Source organism: Carettochelys insculpta, chromosome 3 (assembly GCF_033958435.1).
Source record: "Carettochelys insculpta isolate YL-2023 chromosome 3, ASM3395843v1, whole genome shotgun sequence".
In the NCBI taxonomy this organism is placed as follows: Eukaryota; Metazoa; Chordata; order Testudines; family Carettochelyidae; genus Carettochelys; species Carettochelys insculpta.
The window spans coordinates 210,065,789-210,080,434 of record NC_134139.1 but is presented as its reverse complement, the minus strand read 5'-3'; the positions used below and the strand labels follow the sequence as shown (position 1 = coordinate 210,080,434).

General features: G+C 65.8%; 1 protein-coding gene across 4 annotated transcripts in view; it reads right to left on the bottom strand.

The window, feature by feature from the left end:
* Positions 1–14,646, bottom strand: part of DNMT3A (DNA methyltransferase 3 alpha) — a 234,181-nt gene that overhangs the window by 25,140 nt on the left and 194,395 nt on the right. For all 4 annotated transcript variants that reach the window (XM_074991537.1, XM_074991538.1, XM_074991539.1 and 1 more), the window contains 8 exons: positions 11,131–11,289; positions 10,919–11,026; positions 9,870–10,026; positions 9,097–9,246; positions 7,951–7,995; positions 6,035–6,114; positions 2,058–2,170; positions 671–854 (listed from right to left, as the gene is read on the bottom strand). In XM_074991537.1, coding sequence (XP_074847638.1) covers positions 671–854; positions 2,058–2,170; positions 6,035–6,114; positions 7,951–7,995; positions 9,097–9,246; positions 9,870–10,026; positions 10,919–11,026; positions 11,131–11,289 — 996 coding nt within the window. The remainder of the gene's footprint in view (positions 1–670; positions 855–2,057; positions 2,171–6,034; positions 6,115–7,950; positions 7,996–9,096; positions 9,247–9,869; positions 10,027–10,918; positions 11,027–11,130; positions 11,290–14,646) is intronic.

Below are 14,646 nucleotides of genomic sequence, written 5' to 3'. Positions count from 1 at the left end.
AGGCGGGCGCAGGGCTGGGCGAAGGACGGGCGCAGGGCTGGGAGGAGAGGCGGGCGCAGGGCTGGGAGGAGAGGCGGGTGCAGGGCTGGGGGGAACGGCGGGCACAGGGCTGGAGGGAAGTGCAGGCGCAGGGCTGGGGGGAACGGCGGGCACAGGGCTGGAGGGAAGTGCAGGTGCAGGGCTGGGTGGAAGGGCGGGTGCACGGATGGGGGAAGGGCGGGCGCAGGGCTGGGGGGAACGCGGGCGCAGGGCTGGTGGAGAGGTGGGCACAGGGCTGGGGGGAACGTGGGCGCAGGGCTGGCGGAGAGGCGGGCACAGGGCTGGGGGGAAGGGCAGGAGCAGGGCTGGGGGGGAGAGGTGGGTGCAGGGCTGGGGGGGGAAGGGCGGGCGCAGGGCTGGGGGGAAGGATGGGCGCAGGGCTGGGGGGGAAGGGCGGGCGCAGGGATGGTGGAAGGGCAGGTGCAGGGCTGGTGGAGAGGCGGACGCAGGGCTGGGAGATAGGCGGGCGCAGGGCTGAGGGGAAAGGCGGGCGCAGGGATGGTGGAAGGGCGGGTGCAGGGCTGGGGGAGGAGGTTGAGGGGCCACCGCGGAGCAAGGCACTGCTGGGACTCAGGCGGGCTGCCCTGCCTCCAGCCCCGGGGCACCCCGGGCAGCGCTGCCACATACTCACAAATTCTTGGTCATGGTTATTGGCGAAGAACATCTGGAGGCGCGAGGGCCAGTCGTCTCGTCGCCTCAGCAGCCCGTAGGTGCCCTTGTGGCCACACATGTAGCAGTTCCAGGGGTCCTCCTTGATGGCTGCCTGGGCGGCCCCGGGGCCCACCAGCAGGTCCACGCACTCCACACAGAAGCACCTGCGAGGCCCGGGCAGGAGGAGACACTTCAGCCCCGCGTCGGCGCTCCTCACTGCCAGGCCTCCGGGGCGGCAGCAGCCCCTCCCTTGCGGGGTAGAATGCCAATGAGGCCCGTGGGCCCCCCACATGCAGGGGCAGGACCCTGCTGAGCGTCCCAGTCTGGCCCTGTTGGGGCTCAGGGCCCAGGCCGGCCAACTCTGTGCTGGGGAGTCCCGGAGTGGTCCAGGGCTGCACCGGGGGTCCCAGAGCAGCTGGGCCAGCTGTGTGCTGGGGGAGACAGGTCCCGGAGCAGCCGACTGAGACCTGCAGTCTCCCTGGCCCAGTACTGTGCTGGGGGTCCCAGAGTATCTAACCCAGCAACATGCTGGGCTCCCAGAGCACTCAGCCAAGTCCTGACATCCCATTGGCCCAGCACCATGCGGGGAGGTCTGAGAGCGGCTGTCCGGGCGCTGCGTGGGGGAAGTCCCAGAGCGGCTGTCCGGGCGCTGCGCGGGGGGTCCTAGAGCGGCTGTCCCAGAGCGGCTTTCCGGGCGCTGCAGAGGGAGGTCCCAGAGCGGCTGTCCGGGCGCTGCAGGGGGAGGTCCCAGAGCGGCTGTCCGGGCGCTGCAGGGGGAGGTCCCAGAGCGGCTGTCCGGGCGCTGCGCGGGGAGGTCCCAGAGCGGCTGTCCGGGCGCTGCGCGGGGAGGTCCCAGAGCGGCTGTCCGGGCGCTGCGCGGGGAGGTCCCAGAGCGGCTGTCCGGGCGCTGCGCGGGGAGGTCCCAGAGCGGCTGTCCGGGCGCTGCAGGGGGAGGTCCCAGAGCGGCTGTCCGGGCGCTGCGCGGGGAGGTCCCAGAGCGGCTGTCCGGGCGCTGCAGGGGGAGGTCCCAGAGCGGCTGTCCGGGCGCTGCGCGGGGAGGTCCCAGAGCGGCTGTCCGGGCGCTGCAGGGGGAGGTCCCAGAGTGGCTGTCCGGGCGCTGCGCGGGGAGGTCCCAGAGCGGCTGTCCGGGCGCTGCAGGGGGAGGTCCCAGAGCGGCTGTCCGGGCGCTGCCGGGGGAGGTCCCAGAGCGGCTGTCCGGGCGCTGTGCGGGGAGGTCCCAGAGCGGCTGTCCGGGAGCTGCAGGGGGAGGTCCCAGAGCGGCTGTCCGGGCGCTGCGCGGGGGAGGTCCCAGAGCGGCTGTACGGGCGCTGCGCGGGGGTCCCAGAATGGGCCAGTGCTGTGCCCACCTGCAGCAGTTGTTGTTCCCGCACATGAGCACCTCGCGGCCGCCGCAGCAGATTGTGCAGTAGGACTGGTAGCCGTCGTCATCGTACTGGTAGGCGCACTCCAGGAAGCAGTTCTGGGGGGTAGGGAGAGAGGCAGGAGTTATGCGTCCCCCCGCATCTCAGACTATGCACACAGCACCTGGCCATGCAGAGATACCGCAGCAGAGAAACCCACAGTCCCACTGGCTGCCCTGCTGGGCTGGGCAGAACGCCTGCAGCTGTCTGCACTGGCCTCCTGCTGCCCAGTCTGGCCGCGGATGTGGCGAGGCTGGTTCCAGGGGAATCCCCTCAGTCGGGGGACCAGAAAACCAGGAGAGGAGAAGACCACTCACCTGTCACTGGAGGTTTTTCCGGACACGCCATCCCTACTTGCACCCCCCAGAAAGGTTACACATGTGCCGCGTGCCCAGAGCAGGTGAATCTGAAAGCAGGAGAGTCCAGGGGGCCATGCATGGGCCCTCGCTCCAGTTCCTGCTTTTGTCCCAGACAATAAAGGGCCAGGGGCGGCTCCTCCTCCATCACAAATCCATCTGCTCTGCAACGTAGCCGGGACCCCGCATCATGGGGAACCTCCATGCACAAGTAACTCCTCTCCCTCTTCATGTGCGACCCTGACTGCGTTCCACTGAGGGGGACTCCGGAGGAGGCTAGAACGCTGGGAAGGAGGACAGCCATGTAGAACAAGGCAGCCTGAGCAGAGTCCAGCTTCAGATGCAGCGTGTCCCAAGGTAAGCACCAAACTCTACGCATGTTTGGAAGTGGCACATCCCGGAGGGTGTCTACAGTCAATCTGTGGGCTCTTGGGCTCTCACTCCAAGGGGTGCAGGCCGTCCCATTAACTGACAGAGCATAACACTCCCCAAAATCCATTTGGAAACCCTTTGCATGGAGATCTGCCCTTAATGCTCTGAGGAACAGTCTGGGGGACTGCCTGAGGGGTCTTGTCCTCCGCAGGTAGAAGACCAAGGTCCTGTGGATATCAAGAGAGTGAAGGCACTGCTCCTCCGGAGAGGCATGAGCCTGCGGGGAGAAAGCAGGTGAGCGTAGGGCTGGTTGAGATGAAACTGAGCTACGACTTTGGCAGAAACTTGGGGTGCAGGCACAGGGAGTCCCCATCCCTAAGGAATGCAGTGAAAGGGGGTTGCTCCATAGCTCCCATGTGCCTCCCCTTCGTGCCCAAGTTACAGCCTGTAGGAAGGAGACTTTCCTGGAAAGGGACAGGGCACGAAGCCAGAGCCTCGAGGGCAGTCTCATTACCGCTGACAGAACGAGGCGGACGACAGGCTGTCTAGGCAGGAAGGCCCGGAGGAGCCCTCAGTAGTCAATGGATGTGCAAATACAGAGGAGTGTCTTTCCTCAGAGGCGTGGAGGGCGCCGATGTCCGCGACACAGGCTGTGAGAGAACTGAGGGCAGGAGGAAGCCAAAGGAAGAGAAATGTTCACCCAGGCAGAGCTCTTGCAGCTGGGCTGGGGAGGACGAGCGAGTCCCCTGGCCCAACAGGAACACCTTGCGGGCGCCTTCCCGATGCTAAGGAGAGCGTCTTGCAGAGCTGATAGTCGCCCCTGTTCTCGCCCATCCGCATGCCATGCTCTGACACGACGTGTCTGTGGATCAGGCTATTTGGTCCATGGGTTGTGTTGTGGGAGCAGCTCTGGGAAGTCGGGTAGGAGAAGTGACGGATGGGCTGAGGTGGAGGAGGTTGGGAAAGCTGAACCGGCCTGGCCTGAACGAGGCCCTCTCCCACCCGGGCTTATGGAGGGCTCGTGGGAGGAGTGAAGGGTCTGACCAGTGGAGAAGCCATCAGCCTGAGAGTGGATACCAACGCCTCCCACCGCGCAGTACACTGCTGCCGTGGAGATAAAGAGGTCTCCAGCTGCCTTCCCGCATTGGCTGATGCTGTCGCTTGCTATGGAGTTGTGTAGCTCTTGCTCATTGTCTTCCGCTGGACGGGAGCCAGGACCAGACTGGGGCTGGGGCTGGGGCTGGGGCTGCAGCTGGATGGGAGCCAGGGCTGCCCCCCAATGGCAAGACTGGAGCCAGGCTGCAGTGGCAGCAGCCAGGCTGAGGCAGGACTGCAGCCCTGGCTGATTGGAAAGGGGTCTCCTCTGGGGCCACGGGAGGGTGGGGCAGCCCTCTCCCAGCTGCAGCAGGCCCCTGACCTGCATGGCAATAAACAGGCAGCTGCAGGGCTGCTCAACCACACAGCTGACGGGGATTTTAGTTCAGGAACTCGGCGGCCTGGCTGGTGCCTCCTCCCTGGAGCAAGAAGCCGTTTGCCACCCTTCCTAGGAGCTCTGGGACCTGCTGGGAGCCATCTGGAGGCCAGGGGAGGCTGAGCCACGGCAGCTTCTGGAGAGGATGACTGGATACCCTCTTGCTCCAGATGGAACGGGACTGAGCGGTTCCATCCCACACCTGCTCCGGAGTGGTGCTCGCGATCGCCGAGGGAGGGGATGGGGGAGTCTCCCCTGCCAGAGGCAGGCTCCGAGGGCTGACCAGCACCCCCGGCAGGGCAGAGTCAGCGGTGAGCAGCACCAACGACTTCTCTGTGGATGGAGGAGGGCACCGCCACGGCACCGTCAGTCCCCACCGGTACCCATCTGGTGGCAGGGAACGGGCAGCCCTTGTCCTCCACTGGACACCAGCTCCTGACCCCAGGGGTGGTATCGCGGGGGTGGTGGGAGTGTGGGAATCATAGGCGGGCGAGTTGCAGCACGATGTGACCGCAGGAGTCCTGGACAGGCGATGGAGGGAAGTGTGGAGATCTGGGTTCTCCTACGACGAACAGGCAGTGATGAACAGGCTCCTTTTGATCTCCCTGGTCTAACAGTGCCTGTCCCACAGCCGGAACCGGAGCAGGCGCGGAGGACGACCCTGGGATCACCAGGCCTCTTGTACTAAGGGCGGCTGACACGAGGGTGCACAAGACAGGGTGCTTGGTGGCGGCAGAGCCGCCAGGTGGCGTGATCAGTTTCCTTCGGAACGCTGGTGCACCGTGGAACGGGCTGCTGCTTCGGCGCGGGTACCTGGGCACGGTGCCTTGTCCTCGGCTTGGAGATGGACTTTCTGCCATGCTTATGTGCCTGCTTCCTCGCCCCCCGAATAGGCCCCAGCTCGGGGTCCAGAGCGGCAGCACTGTTGGAGCTGGGCCTGACCTTGGCAGCCGGAGGTGAGATCAGGCCGACGTATGGGCAGTTCCCTAGCCTGGCTGCGATTCAGATGTTCTTCTTGAGGTGGAAAGCCTGGCCCTCTGGGGTGGGACCGGCAGATGCTGCCCTGGGATGAGCACTGCACTGACTGAGAGGGAATAAACACGGGCAGGCGGTGTAGACCTTGAACCCTGGTGCCTTTGGCATAATCCTGCACCTGCGGGTGGGTGCTGGGATGGGCATGCAGGTGGGATTGGAAAAGAGACAACCCAAAAGGCTGCGGATCGAGTGAAACCACTCCCGAGAACACCACTGTGCTCAACTCGGCAATGAGAAGAAAAGGATCCACGACTCAGAACAGGTTCTCCACCGCGTTGGAGAGGAGCGGACACCAGCACCTGGGACACGCAGCAGCGGGAAGGGGCGGAAGTCATGCGCCATCTGCCCCACCCTTTACCGCCGCGGCCAAAACACCGAGGGGAAGCAAGCGCACATGAGCAGGACCTCTGGACACCTCTGCTTTCAGGTTCTCCGGCTCCGGGCGCGTGGCTCGTGCGTCACCCCGGGCGGAATGCAGCAGGGACGGTCCCTCGGAGATGGGGCCCACATGAAGAGAGACTGGCCTTGTGTGACCCCGGGAGGCCCCCCAGGAGGGTGTCACTCCTCTGCAGTGCAGAGCTGGACGCTCAAAGTGCACACAGGGCTTTGCTCGTCTGGGGCCTGGAGTGCCAGGGAAGACGGCCAGGGCAGCCTACGCAGAGGCAGGAAGTCTCCCTCCCACCCCGTACCTTGCAGTTTTGGCACATTCCTCCGACAAAGAGAGGGTGTTCCAGAGTGACGTTGAGGCTTCCACAAGAAATGCAGATATCTGGGGGGGGGAAGAGCACAACAGGCAAGCGCGTTACCGTGCGGGCCCCTCAGCCCTCCCTCCCTGCGCTCCGGCTGCCCTGGCCTGGAGCAGCCCAATCTCCCAGACCTCGTCCCCAGGAGCTTCCAGAGAGTCGGCCTGAGCCCAGCACACCACAGCCCAGCCGCATGGAGCCTAAAGGCACACGCTCTACGGCAGGGTGTCCAACCTTCTGGCTTGCCTGGGCCGCACTGAGTGAAGAGGGATTGTCTTGGGGCGCATAGAAAATATCTAATATAGCGAATGTATATCAATCACACACTAATGTGAAAGGTTTACGATCTTGGGGGGCCGCATTACCTGCTGTCCAGGGCCGCATGCGGGCCGCGGGTTGCACACGCCTGCGCTACGGCTTCCGGTCACCTGGTCTGATGTTCTGCCTCACAACTGGGCAGACCCCAGACATCAGTTCCTGCCTCCTGCCCACAAGCATCCCTTCAATGGAGCCCAAACCCGAGCGTTCAAACGTGGTCAAATGACGGTGCCTCTACCTCAGGGGGTAGGTGGCTTCCCGCCTCCATTAAAGCCCTGCTCCTCACTCCTCGCCTGGGATTCGCCTCCTTTCACTGGGGCTCGCTCTGCCTTGGCGAGATGAATGAGCTATTGGCCTTGTGCAGAGCCACGAGCCAGTCTCTTACCCGCCTTCCAGAGCAACTAGACAGCCCCAGAGCGCCAGGCCAGACGGGACCACAAGAGTATCCCAGCTGAGGCGTGTGTATCCCAGGCCATTGTATTCCAGCCTATCACCCCAGGAATGTGGCTGTAGCTGACTCCTCTGCCAGCCAGGCAGCCCGCCTGCATTCAGAGATGCCAAGCAGTGGAGAACCCCCAAACTGCCCAGGGGAGCCCCCCGCTCCCCTCCCCACGCCCACTTAATCACCTGCACTGTTACCGATCTGCACTTTAGTTCTTGTTTGAATAGTCTGGCTTCAGCTCCCAGCCTGTCGGCTAGAGGATAGGCCCTCCGGCACCTGGGTGTCTCCCTGGGAAGGCACTCAGACATGGTAACCTAGCCTCTTTCCGAGGCTGAACGGCCAGCTCTCAGGCGGTCGCTGCAGGGCGCTTTCTCTGGCCCTCAAACGGCCGCGGGCGGCTCTTTCCAGTGTCCTTGTGAATGGGACCCACAGAACGGGCCACAGCTGGGAGACACTCAGAGCTGCCCCGAGCCCCTCCCGGGCTAACACAGCCAGGCTTGCGCTGGGTTTTGCTAACGCGTCCTGCTGGCCATTCCTGCGCAGCGGCTTGCGCGCCGCAACCTCTGTCGTTTCCCGTCACGCCCCGCTCTGAGCGCTTGGCCTGCAGCGCTGGCTCCTCCGCAGCGACCCGTTGGAGTGGGCCTGGCTTACCGAGCACTCCTGCTGGCACCGCACTGCCGGCCCCCCGCACTACGCAACACACTGCCAACGGCTGGGTCGCCTACAAGCACCTAGATTCCCTTCAGAGCAGCGATGAAGACACTGGGGAGCGTGGAGCCAACCGCCTTCTGGTCCAGTCTCCCGTCTCTAAGCAGAGCCCTGTGACAGCTGTCAGCACCGCTGCCTGAGGATCCCGGCTGCGTAGGAGCACACGCCATGCAGCCCCCGCTGCCCGCTGTGTCCCTGGGACAGCCCAGCCAGCTGGGCAGGCGCAATCCCCACGTCTCTGCCAACTGGCTCCCTCCTGCCCCGTCGCCGCCCAGCCCCGAGCGTCAGGACAGCGAGGGGGGCGCGGGAGGGGGAAGCTGACTGACGTCCCCTCTCTACGGGTGTCTGGGGAGCGGCGGTGGCGCTGGGCACCTCCCAGCTCACATCCACTCACCTTCGATGTTCCTGCACTTCTGGCGAACCTCATAAACCAGCCGCTCTGGGGAAGTGAAAGAACAAGTCAGGCAGGTCCCAGGTGGGGCCCAGAGGGCAGCTGAGTCACACCCCCGCGCAGGGCGCTTCGAGCTGGCCCGGGAGCTCATTAAGGAAAGAGCGAGTGTCCCTGCAGGGCCGGAGAGAAGGGTCTTTCCCCAGCCAGGCCTCAGCAGCCTTGGAATGAGGCAGGGTGGGAATTCCAGCCCCCTCTCCTATTGCCCCCTGGAAGTGTCCCCAGAGATGAGGAAGTGACTCTGCTGCCCAACAGGAGCAGAAGCTGGATCCAGGCCAGGCCAGCTTAGCCCAGACTGCTGGGGGGCTCGTGGAGATGGGTGGGGGTCCCAGGGAGAGGAGCCAGGACCTTAGCAGGAGGGACGGAAGGGTGAGAAGGGCTCGGAGCTGGGACGCTGGGTGGGACTGGCCTGCACTGGCCAGGCCCAGGCAGCAAGGGGTTAGCGTCCAGGGCCATGGGTGCCAGGCGCCTGCACTCAGCACAGACCCAGTGTGGCAGGGCAGTGTGCCAGCACAGAGACGCAGTGACTGGGCTCGTTCTCCTCTCCCCGGGGGGCACGGCAACAGGGGAGATACGTGGGGGCCGTCACTCTGTGGTGAGGGAGCAGCCCCACCTTTTCTCTCCTCACTCCCTCCTGCTCCTGGCTCCGTCCCTTCCCTGGCCAGGGAGATGGGGTGAGCAGAGGAGCTCCCAGTGGGCTGTAACTCAGAGCCAGAGGCAGCCCCTGTCCAGGAGAAGCTGGAGCTGCCCTGGGCCCGAGGCTCGTGAGCCGATTCCAAGGCCCATAAAGGACAGGGTGGTTCAACTGCTCGAGACACCTGGGCCCCCAGCAGCCTGATCCAGGGGACTCGGCTCAGGCCGGCCGCAGCAGGAGGAAAAGGGAAGCACGAGGCAGCCCTGATTCCTGGGCTGGACATGGGTGGGGAGGGATGGAGCCAATCAAGGAGGCGGGCTCGTCCTCTCATGCTAGAGCAAGGGTGTGACACCAGCAGCTGCTGGGGAGCTGGGTGCCGGCGCAGCTCTGCCAGTGCAAGTGAGCGGCCCTGCCCGGGGCCAGCCAGCCACCCCCTCCATCAGTGGGCAGGCAGCTACCTCGGGTGCGCTCGTCTATGATCTCCTTGACCTTGGGCTTCTCGGTTGTGCTTTTCCTTGGTTTTTTGGCTGGCGGAGGCGGGGCGTACGCAGCTGCTTCCGGCTCCACCCACACCTCCGGGTAAACTTCTTTGTAGGGATTCCGCTCCTCTGCACAAGGGGACAGGCCGTGGTCAAGGCGGGCGCAGGGGAGGGACAGGGGCTGGCTGCTGGCAGCGGGCATGGGGAGTGTGCCCAGGTGGGCAGCTAGCTGGACTTCTGCACTGACACCCCCAGTAGCTTTTGCAGCCACTGCTCCCCGAGCCCTGCTCCCCGCTGTCTCCCTGGGGCGCCGGCTGCGGGCGGGTGCTCCTTGAGGCACAAGCAGGCTCCTGCCACAGCAGCAGCGGCCCCACACGGGGTGAGAGGAGGGAGGGGGGTCGTGGGGAAGGAGGTCTGCACTGGCCCTGCAGGGGCCAGACCTGCTCCCGGGGGCAAACCAGCCCTCCACCCTGCGCTGCTGAGACAGTCCCTCTGCGCTGCGCCGGGTCCGGCCTGGCAGGCTGCTGAGGACACCACGGCCAGACGTGGCCAGGACAGAGCCGCAGCTGCTAACCAAGCCAGGGACAGGACGGCTGCAGGTCGTCAGCCTCCATGGGGGGGCGGGAGGTGCAGCGTCTCGGCGGCACACTCGGGTGCCATGGATAAATAGGGGCCCATCCCCGGCCTAGGGCCCACTCCACGGCCTGGCTCCCCCGCCTGGGGCTGCGCCACCCAGCCCACAAGCCCGTTACCTTCAGGCGGCTCCAGGCCTTTGGGCCCAGATGGCTGGAACCCCCCCAGGGCCCACTCGATCATCTGCTTGTTCTGGATCTCCACCGCTTTGGACGTGTCGGTCTCGTCGTTCTCGGGGCATGCTGGGAAGATCTTCCCCGCTCTGCCGCTGGCCACCTGCACGGTGAGCCGCAGTCAGGCCAGTCGCCCCCAGACCACAGGCCTGCCCCTGCCCCTGCGTCCGGGTGCAGCTCGGTTCTGTGTGCAGCTGGGACACTGCTGCTGGCTCTGGGAGCTGCAGAGTCGCCCTGACACGGCCTGGGCAGAGCCATCGACACTGCTGTGAGCAGGCCAGGGCCCCACCGCGCCCTCGGAGCCCGGCCGAGACTGGTCTAACTCCAGGAGCCATAGCACTTCCCAGCTGCACGGCCTGGGCCCAGGCAAGCGGCCCTCCCCTTCCTCCCCCTGTGCCAGCCAGGCCCGTCGCAGGGCCATCCTTAGGGCTTATGGGCCCCCGACGCACAACCACTGCCCCGGTGCCCCGGTGCCCCTCTGCCCCAGGGCCGCCGAGGGGGCGACTGCTCGGAGCTGTGAGTTGATCACCTTTGGCAGCACGCCAGTATTTTACAGCCAGTTTTAAAGGCAGCTGCCGAGACTTGGGAAGGGACGGTGCCCACCGGGGGCTGGCAAACGCCTGTTTGGTGCTTTGCTGCCCCGGGGCCGGTGCTCTGCTAACACTGCGGAAGGCCTCTCCGTTTTTCAGTGAAGCGTATCCTCTCGGGAGGCAGCGGAGCCACATGAAGAGGAGGGCGGGGGGGCGGGAGGACCCAGCAGTGCCCCACATTGGCAGGTGCCCTATGGAACTGCATACGGGTAAGGACAGCTACGGGCCAGCACCGGAGCAGCCTCACCATCCATACGTAACTCCCTGACCCGTCCCCTGGGCGCCCGGCTGGGGAGCCTGAGGAACCCGCCCAGGGTCACGCGCCCTCCAGCTGGGCCTGCTCCCGGGGGCAGGCCAACCCTTGTGCCTGGCACCCAGCAGCCTCTCCAGGCCGAGTGCACGTACCTGCAGGACCTCGTAGATGGCTTTGCGGTACATTGGCTGCTTGTTATACGTGGCCTGGTGGAAGGCGCTGGAGAAGGAGCTGAGCGGCAGGAGTTTCTCCACGCAGACCTGAGAGGAGCAGAGAAGGGGCCATGAGGGGCACACGCCCTCCACCAGCCCCGGCCCGAGCGCTGCCAGCCTGCAGCCCAGAGGGTGCCGGCACGGCCACTTACCACAGAAAACTTGCCGTCTCCAAACCACATGACCCAGCGGGTCCCCTCGGCTGCTCGGCTCCGACTGGTCATCCACCAGGACACGATGCGGCCGGGCCACCAGGAGAACCCACGCAGCTTCCCCCACACCAGCTCGCCGATCCCAAAGCCTCGGCCATCCTGGCGGCCCAGGGAGGAGACAGTGTCAGGCAGGGCAGGGGCTGGACGTGGGAAGTGGGAACGGGGGGGAGGTGTGGGCTGGGGGAAGGGAGGTGTGCAGGGGAGGTGCAGAAAGGGGCCCGAGGAAGCGCCCAGGGTAGGGAGGGGAATAGGTGTGGGGTGTGGGCACAGGGAGGAGGTGTGCAGTGTGGGAGAGGCCTGCACAAAGCAGAGGAGAAGGTGTGCAAGGAAGGACGGGGAAGGGGAGGTGTGCAGGGTGAGACGGAAGGTGTACAAGAACAGATGGGGATGTGTGCAGCGTGAGGCAGGGGAGGTGTGTGAGGAGAGCCAGGGAAGGTGGGCAAGGACAGACAGGAGAGGAGGCGTGTGGAGAGAGCTGGGGAGATGTGCACGGACAGACAGGAGGGGAGGCGCGTGGGGAGAGCAGGGGAGGCATGCAAGGACAGACAGGAGGGGAGGTGCGTGGGGAGAGCCAGGGAGGCGTGCACGGACAGACAGGAGGGGAGGCGCGTGGGGAGAGCCGGGGAGGCGTGCACAGATAGACAGGAGGGGAGGCGTGCGGGGAGAGCTGGGGAGGCGTGCACGGACAGACAGGAGGGGAGGCGTGCGGGGAGAGCTGGGGAGGCGTGCACGGACAGACAGGAGGGGAGGCGTGCGGGGAGAGCTGGGGAGGCGTGCAAGGACAGACAGGAGGGGAGGCGCGTGGGGAGAGCCGGGGAGGCGTGCAAGGACAGACAGGAGGGGAGGTGTGATGGAGTGGGGGGGGGGGTGCATATGTGAGTCAGGCTGGATGTCCGAGGCAAGCAGCAGCTCCCAGTGGCTAAGGATGACCCTGGGGCTACAACTGGCAGATAACACCTCTGCCCTGAACAAAGAGCAGGGAGGAGCCGAGCTGGGTTTTGAATCGGGGGCGGCAGTTAGGAAGCTGGGGAAAGAGGAGCTGGAAGGCAGCCAGCCTGAGGAGGGGGGAAAGCTACACCCCAGAGGGGCACCCCTCGGGGTCTTCCCCCCAGGACAGGTTGGAAGGACTGTCTCTGGCTGCTGTGCTGTCGCTTCTGTGAGAAACTGGACATCTGTTGCCTAATAAACCTGCTGTTGTACCTGCTGAGTGAGAGTCTCTCCTGCCAGCGGACGGGGTGCAGTGCAGGGGGACCCCTGAACCCCATCACACTCCTCTGACTTCTGGGACCCCACCCAGTTGACTCCATGACCCCCCGGCCTGCTCAACCTGTCTGGGAGCCTGGGGCACTGGGCTGCTCTATGCCCCTTTCGCCCACAGCGGTAACAGCCTGGGTCTGGTTGTGTCCCTCGGGCCGGCTGCTCTGTCCGGGCTCTGTTTGGCTCTCTGGGGGGTGGGTGGCTGGCCCCTCTTTCCTGGGTGGGATGGGGTTCAGGGGTCCCCCTGCACTGCACCCCGTCCGCTGGCAGGAGTGACTCTCACTCAGCAGGTACAACAGCAGGTTTATTAGGCAACAGATGCCCAGTTTCTCACAGAAGCGACAGCACAGCAGCCAGAGACAGTCCTTCCAACCTGTCCTGGGGGGAAGACCCCGAGGGGTGCCCCTCTGGGGTGTAGCTTCCCCCTCCTCCGGCTGGCTGCCTTCCAGCTCTCCCTTCTCCTCGCCTCTAACTGCCGCCCCCGATTCAAAACCCAGCTCAGCTCCTCCCTGCTCTTTGTTCAGGCAGAGGTGTTATCTGCCAGTTGTAGCCCCAGGGTCATCCTTAGCCACTGGGAGCTGCTGCTTGCCTCGGACATCCAGCCTGACTCACATATGCACCCCCCCCCAACTCCATCACAGGAGGCATGCGGGGAGAGCTGGGGAGGTGTGGAAGGACAGACAGGAGGGGAGGCGTGCACGGACAGACAGGAGGGGAGGCGCGTGGGGAGAGCAGGGGAGGCGTGCAAGGACAGACAGGAGGGGAGGCGTGCACGGACAGACAGGAGGGGAGGCGCGTGGGAAGAGCCGGGGAGGCGTGCACGGACAGACAGGAGGGGAGGCGCGTGGGAAGAGCCGGGGAGGCGTGCAAGGACACACAGGAGGGGAGGCGTGCAAGGACAGACAGGAGGAGAGGCGTGCACGGACAGACAGGAGGGGAGGCGCGTGGGGAGAGCTGGGGAGGCGTGCACGGACAGACAGGAGGGGAGGCGTGCGGGGAGACCTGGGGAGGTGTGCAAGGACAGACAGGAGGGGAGGCGTGCACGGACAGACAGGAGGGGAGGCGCGTGGGGAGAGCTGGGGAGGCGTGCAAGGACAGACAGGAGGGGAGGTGCGTGGGGAGAGCTGGGGAGGCGTGCAACGACAGACAGGAGGGGAGGCGCGTGGGGAGAGCTGGGGAGGCATGCACGGACAGACAGGAGGGGAGGCGCGTGGGGAGAGCTGGGGAGGCGTGCAAGGACAGACAGGAGGGGAGGCGCGTGGGGAGAGCTGGGGAGGCGTGCAACGACAGACAGGAGGGGAGGCGTGCGGGGAGAGCTGGAGAGGCGTGCAAGGACAGACAGGAGGGGAGGCGTGCGGGGAGAGCTGGAGAGGCGTGCAAGGACAGACAGGAGGGGAGGCGCGTGGGGAGAGCCGGGGAGGCGTGCAAGGACAGACAGGAGGGGAGGCGCGTGGGGAGAGCCGGGGAGGCGTGCAAGGACAGACAGGAGGGGAGGCGCGTGGGGAGAGCTGGGGAGGCGTGCAAGGACAGACAGGAGGGGAGGCGTGCGGGGAGAGCTGGAGAGGCGTGCAAGGACAGACAAGAGGGGAGGCGTGCACGGACAGACAGGAGGGGAGGCGCGCGGGGAGAGCTGGAGAGGCGTGCAAGGACAGACAGGAGGGGAGGCGTGCGGGGAGAGCTGGAGAGGCGTGCAAGGACAGACAGGAGGGGAGGCGTGCGGGGAGAGCTGGGGAGGCGTGCAAGGACAGACAGGAGGGGAGGCGTGCACGGACAGACAGGAGGGGAGGCGCGTGGGAAGAGCCGGGGAGGCGTGCAAGGACAGACAGGAGGGGAGGCGTGCGGGGAGAGCTGGGGAGGTGTGCAAGGACACACAGGAGGGGAGGCGTGCAAGGACAGACAGGAGGAGAGGCGTGCACGGACAGACAGGAGGGGAGGCGCGTGGGGAGAGCTGGGGAGGCGTGCACGGACAGACAGGAGGGGAGGCGTGCGGGGAGACCTGGGGAGGTGTGCAAGGACAGACAGGAGGGGAGGCGTGCACGGACAGACAGGAGGGGAGGCGCGTGGGGAGAGCTGGGGAGGCGTGCACGGACAGACAGGAGGGGAGGCGCGTGGGGAGAGCTGGGGAGGCGTGCAAGGACAGACAGGAGGGGAGGCGCGTGGGGAGAGCTGGGGAGGCATGCACGGACAGACAGGAGGGGA